Here is a 6,664-nt window from a genome sequence, read left to right on the forward strand (position 1 = left end):
TTTCTTCTCCTGTCATAACGCTTAAATATAAAAGATTGTCACGCCGAATATGACAGATACGTATTAACTAATATCAAATTTTGCCTTGTCACAATATATATAATACTAGTTTGGCGCAGTATTCTAGTATGTTTGCCGTAATATGTAAGTTTACCGGTTCGAATCTCAGGCTACTTTTGTTTCATTTTATCAATCACGGGGTTATTTTTTCATAACCAGTAAAAATTTGGTAATGTAAAATTTTGCTCGACAATTTTTTTTTATAATTTTCGCTGTTGGGTAGAAAGAAATTTAAATAAAGTTAACAACAATTATGTCAGACCATCGCGGGTGAAGTGAATGGGCGGAGCGTGTATTGTCTTTGCGGGTTTTAAGAATGGTACGCGCGGAAACTATACGTACAAGTGTTATCTACATATATGTGCGCGCCCACGCACACTGGAATGTTTATTGCAATCGACCAAAAATTTGATGTAGTTTGGATATTGACATTCAGTTTTTTTTCTTTGTTTCTTAAATATAATCAGTATCAGTAAAAGGTAAAAGTAAAAGTGTTATTTTTACCGGTACAAGTTTAACAAACATGAGTAATAAACAAATTACATGCCAATAGCATCGCTTTATCTCCTTCATTTTTGTTTGAAATAGAAAAGTACTTTAACGGTCAAACTCATTAGTCCAAAGCAATATCAAAAAGTACCTAACAACTACGGCGATAAAGTTGAATTACAAGTGCTTCGATATTAAAATTAAAAAGTTTAAATATGAAAAAAAAATAGTGGCTTGGGATTTGAACCGCCGACCTTACGTACCAACGGCGGCGAAGGGTAAGGCCACGAGACCAAAATAGCATATATGATGACAAACTTAAATTTGATGTTGGTTTTATCTACCTAATATCTGTCATCCGCGTCGAACACTTTTAGTAAATTTTGAAAAATGGTTTGATGCAAAGTGTCAAATGAATGTAACAGAAGTAGTTTATTTCAAATTGTATCACAAGTATATAGAGATAGAGTTCAATTTTGTCAAATGTACCGATATTTTTGCGCACCTTGACTGCTTCGTTACTTATGACGCTGTGGCTGCTACGATATTTATGAGCATCTTGCATGTACTCATATATTTGACGCTGTGTATGTACCGATGTTTTTGAGCAGAGTGAATGTATCTATTATTTTGAGGACTTTTGTTGTACCGATATAATTGATTACTTTTGATGTACCTATATATTTGCATATCTTGTCTGTGACGATCTATATGACGCTGACTGTACCTTAATTTTATTGTTGCAATAAAATGATTAATGAATTAACAAAATAAAAATTCTGTATAAAACTATGATCTCAATTCCTAACTTATTTTTTTGTAACTTGCTATTATTTTTAGTCAGTAAAAATAAATATTTACATGCTTGGTTTTATTTTGACCGCTGAAAGTTTGGTACAAATAAAACAATTTATGGTATACAGTTATTTATTACAATTATATACGACTTGCAGTCTTATTACAATAATTCTAGAGGTGAATATACACTAGAGCATTATCTAATGAATTTTATAATATAGGTAAAAGCAGTTTCCAAAACATGTATGGTTCGTAAAAGGGTGATACATTAGAAAATATAGTGACTCGTTATGTTACAGGTAAATGCTCTAGGCTATACTCACCTTTCAATAAACATTCCTACATACTTATTACTATGTAATAATAATTCACTCGATTAGCAAATTAACAACGCAATTAAAAGGCAGAAGAAAGTCGCACAAACCTCAGTACTGTTTCAAGCAATCTCAAGTTTTGCAAAATAAAATTGAATGCACATGTAAGATTTATGGCAAATTAACTCAATAGAATTGCCAAAATATTTCACTATCTAGTTATTTTTTAAAAAAAGTTATTTTGCAAAATTGTGACATTTAAATTATTTTTATGTATTTAAAACTTAACTAAATTAACAAAAATATAAAACTGTTTATTAAAATCACTCCAGTTTTTCTATCAAATAAAATAAAGATATCCTTCTCAACATAAAACAAATGAGAAATTGAATCAATAAAAATAATAATATTTTACTTTTGAATGTTATCCATTTATGAGTTTACTTTATGTAATTAGATGTTAAGCAAAATCTAGAATCAGATACACAATATAGTATATTGTAAAAAAAATCTAGTCATGTGTATATAAATGAATCAATGATTGATTATAGGACACACAGATAGACAATGAAATGACTAAATCTAATAGTGAGATATTTGGCAGTTACCACTTACTGTGACAAGGATTTATCTCTTGAATAGTTCATGGTACATTATAAATTTACTCCCATTTTTTGAATTCCAGTCCATCGGGTGGCTTCACCTCAACCTTCTCCTTTGACACCTGGTTCCAGTTTGTGCTCAGCACTGTACCACCAGATTCCACCTAAAATAAAATAAAGTAATAATAAAGGAATCCAGGGCAAAAAAATAAAACATTTTTCTATAATAATTATACATACATAGCTCTTGTTCATAGCTCGGCGAACTTCATCAGAACCTTCACCATATATCTTCTGGAACATTGAGTTCAGAGCCGCATCACCTTCCTCTTTTTCTTCTTCTTCCTATAAATAACAATTACAAAAAACACTTAACAATTTTTTTTTTTTATCCACTTAGTATCACAAACTTTACTTCATTACTTTATAAGCTAAAAATTGTAACAGTGTGAAATGTGTTAAATGATAAGATGAACTCTACTTGAATATTTGAATAAATCAATATTATTTGATTTGTGAAAACATACCATCTTCTTAATATCCCGTTCAATTTTGTCCCAATCTTTTCTAAAGAGCTTGGGTGGTTGCTGTGGTCCAGAGGCATCAAGAACAGCTGGGGAAAAAGTTATATTATATTCATACAGTTGTAATTAATTCTATAGACCATTTAAACAATGTCCTCCTGCAGTGAAAACCCCGTCTTATTGTCACTAAATTGCCCATTCAACAGTTTAAATACAAAGATATCACTGTAAATCAGGGATCATACATACCTTGTGGAATAGCTTTAATCTTCTCCTCTTCCCCTTCACCTTCAAGCTGGGTCCAACGGATACCCTCCTTCTTGCGCAGTTTGACTTCTATCTTTGAGGGTGTAACCACATATGTGCACATGGCAGGTACAATCTCATGTGCCAGTTCAAGTTCCAGGCTGTACTCTGATTCTGAGTTAGGAATGGCACTTGATATAGATACCTGTGAAACATTTGTTCCTATTTAGATTTATAAATTTATGTCGATTTTTTTATAATATAAGGTGACAAATTGGCAAGTAGCCTCCTCAATTGCTAAGAAATCAAACACTGTGTGACATTCCAATTATTAAGTTGATAGGCAAGAAAAATAGTAGAAAGGGTGTGATTGCAAAGAATTCTCATTCCCTTATGAGAACTATTAACAATTATTCTTCCCGAAAACATTATACTCTTCTTTAAACTTTAAATAATAAGATAACACTTACGCTACGATCTCCATAGTGAACTTTTACTTTTTCATTCGGAGCATTCTTAAGGAGAACTGTTATGATTACTTGGGAATCAGTCTGGTACCAATCATGTTTGATTTTTGGATTGGCAGGCTGTAAGAAAAGAAATTTTTTACGTATTTTATCGGACAAGGTTCAGTACACATCATATCAACAAATAGACGGAAAAATCTATTTAAATTTTGCCATTGATTATACAAAAGCAACATGAACCCGGCTTTTTGTATATGCTAATAATAGAACATACCTCTGCCGGCGGAGTTTCCTTTCCTTCACTCATAATTATTGAAGTTCCCAAAATATTAAAGCAAGACACTGAAAAACACTATTTTGGTAACAAGCAAAAACGATAACAAAATGCGTCGACTTTTCTAGATCTGAATTTACAAATGTCACTTCACCTTCACTGTCACTCACAACTCGCTATAAGGAGATCGAAAAATCGATGAATTAACTCGAAAATATAGAAATCGAATCAAGCTTTGTGGCTGACATTTCGTGTAGGTAGACCATATACTCTTTGATTTAGGCTTTCAATATAAAAGAAAGCTACTGAAAAAGACTTGTAAATTTTACACACTTGGTAGATTTATGGCAGTTAAATTTGTGACAGATCATTAATTTTATTTAGGGCACCTTAAATTTGTTGCAAACGCATTTACCGGACTCGAACCGCTGTTTGCGATCGTATACCCCATGTCTATTGTTAAACGAACGATCATGACGCAACCCACTTGAGTTTTTGTTAGAATGAGGGGCATTAGACTTGACATAAATAGAAAGGAACTCTACTAACTCATTTGGCATTAATCTCGTAGCAGATGCGCGGATCTGCGGATCTGTGATGCCCCGTATAACTATTGCCGATATCAGCTCATCGCTTAACCCCCTAATGATTCGTAATCGTAAAAGGGACCTACGAGCATAATCAGCGTATGTAAGGAAGCTATCCGAATTGGTGCTCATAACCTCGTATAGGCTATGTCTGTTTTTTGTCCAAAAAGCCTTTATGTCCATAAAGGCTTAAATTCGTTTTTAAAATTACTCCAACTGCGGTCATTCGTTACCCATTCGCTGAGCCACGTTTTAGCATCTCTTTGTAAACAATTGCCAATGCGAGAAAGACATTCGTGATCACTCCAATTATTAGATGACCTAGCACGGTCTACTTCTTCACACCATGTCTATATGTCATTATATATACTATATGTTATCACACTCGGATCAAAATTAGAAATATAATAAGACTATAATATAGAAGGTATATTTATGGATCGTATCGCATCGATGACGCGATCGGCGGCGCTGGCCTGGACTGAGGTAGCGCTCGCGGGACGCTCCGGTGAGGACGGAGTCGTTGAAGCCAACCGCTCTGCGCGCCCTCGAAGCTCGCAGTCACAGCTTCGCCCAACTGCGACGGCGGCGGCAACGACACGGCAGGCTCAACGGCAGGAACGGGCTTGGTGCTGATGGTTGTCACAGGCACCGCGGACCTGGCCACTTCCACTGCGGTGCGGCCACTTGACTCCTTCCACTGTGGCGCGGCCACTTGACTCCTTGAAGACACTACCTGTTGTTCCTCTAATGACACCAATCTATTCAAAATTTGTTGCATTGTTTCGGTTAAAATATTGCTAGAAGGGCTACGCCGTCTGTAGCGCGAATCATGTTGGCTAGAATGCGATCTGCGATTTCGCGACCGACTTCTATTCTGCCGCCTCTTATTAGGCATGTTTTCTTTTTTTAGCAAGTATTTCAAATTATACGCAATTCGAAGCAACGCATTCAAGTTACGGTAAATAATTGATCAGCAGGGTAAGCACGGCAAAATATTAAAGTCGAGCCATTTAAAAATGTTCACAACAAACTAACAAATTCAACTTTTATTTGTTATTTTAAAACGGAGAATAAAATAATTGGAACGTACTCACCAAAGTTGGCATCATAAAACTTGATCACACCGTCACATCACGTCTTACTTACGTATACGAAACACCGAAAACAAAGTGCTAATTTGTCCTTTTAAACAAGGGTAGTTACAATTTCCAAAAATATATTTCTGATCGTATGACTAGCCAATTAAAGAAATAACAATGGAAACACATCGTATCAGGATGTACAAACAAGGACGTGGGAGTTTCACTATCCCACTACTGATCTTAATGATCAGAAGCAGGGAAAATTAAAAAAAACAATCTCTTATACACTATACTTTTTGAATTAATAAGAAAACTAACAGAATTAAATAAATGTAATTAACACTAAAATGATTTAAAAATACAACATTAACTATAATCAACTATCAGAGTTAAAATGATTAATTATTTTGGCTAGTCAAACGGGCAGAGCTTCCGCTGGCTTCAGTGTTCGGTGGCGAGTGTGCCCCGAAAATGAGGGTGCGGTCTCTTATATTAGCATCACCCCACAATGTCGGAGGAAGCCATTGTGATTATATTTAAAGTAGGAAGTTATTAAGTAGCCATTGTCAACTGAATTATTGTTTAACGCATAGTGAGCAATGTTTAATGTTTATTGATATTGTAAAAGCTTCTAATAACTTTTAATTTGATCTTACTTTTTAAGTTACGTTATTACTAGATTTAATAACATTATTATCGTAATTTAAGTAACGACCAATCAGAGCAGAGCACCTGGCTTGAGAGGGGTCGAGGCACCATCTTTATATAAAGCGTTTTGACAGTTGTTACGAATATAGTCGTGAAGTGGAGACGGATCGAGTTGGGTCATCGTGTTTTGTGCTTGCACTTTGTCGTTGAGAAAAGGATCTAAGGGATCCTAAGGGTCTAAGGGTCTAAGGGTCTAAGGGTCTAAGGGTCTAAGGGTCTAAGGGTCCGAGGGTCTAAGGGTCCGAGGGTCTATGGGTCCGAGGGTCTAAGGGTCTAAGGGTCTAAGGGTCTAAGGGTCTAAGGGTCTAAGGGTCTAAGGGTCTAAGGGTCTAAGGGTCTAAGGGTCTAAGGGTCTAAGGGTCTAAGGGTCTAAGGGTCTAAGGGTCTAACGGTCTAACGGTCTAACGGTCTAACGGTCTAACGGTCTAACGGTCTAACGGTCTAACGGTCTAACGGTCTAACGGTCTAACGGTCTAACGGTCTAACGGTCTAACGGTCTAACGGTCTAAC

At 35.5% G+C, this 6,664-nt stretch overlaps 1 protein-coding gene across 1 annotated transcript; it reads right to left on the reverse strand.

Moving 5' to 3' along the window:
• Window positions 1–2,036: 2,036 nt before the first annotated feature.
• Window positions 2,037–3,969, reverse strand: Sgt1 (suppressor of G2 allele of skp1). The gene is made up of 6 exons (XM_013320518.1): window positions 3,775–3,969; window positions 3,504–3,620; window positions 3,037–3,238; window positions 2,791–2,876; window positions 2,504–2,608; window positions 2,037–2,427 (listed from the first exon to the last, which is right to left on the reverse strand). Exons 1-6 carry the CDS (start codon window positions 3,805–3,807, stop codon window positions 2,323–2,325), a joined length of 648 nt encoding a protein of 215 aa, XP_013175972.1. The 5' UTR covers window positions 3,808–3,969; the 3' UTR covers window positions 2,037–2,322.
• Between the last annotated feature and the right edge of the window lie 2,695 nt (window positions 3,970–6,664).

Source organism: Papilio xuthus, unplaced genomic scaffold (genome assembly GCF_000836235.2).
Source record: "Papilio xuthus unplaced genomic scaffold, Pxut_1.1 DF825946.1, whole genome shotgun sequence".
NCBI classification, from domain to species: domain Eukaryota; kingdom Metazoa; phylum Arthropoda; class Insecta; order Lepidoptera; family Papilionidae; genus Papilio; species Papilio xuthus.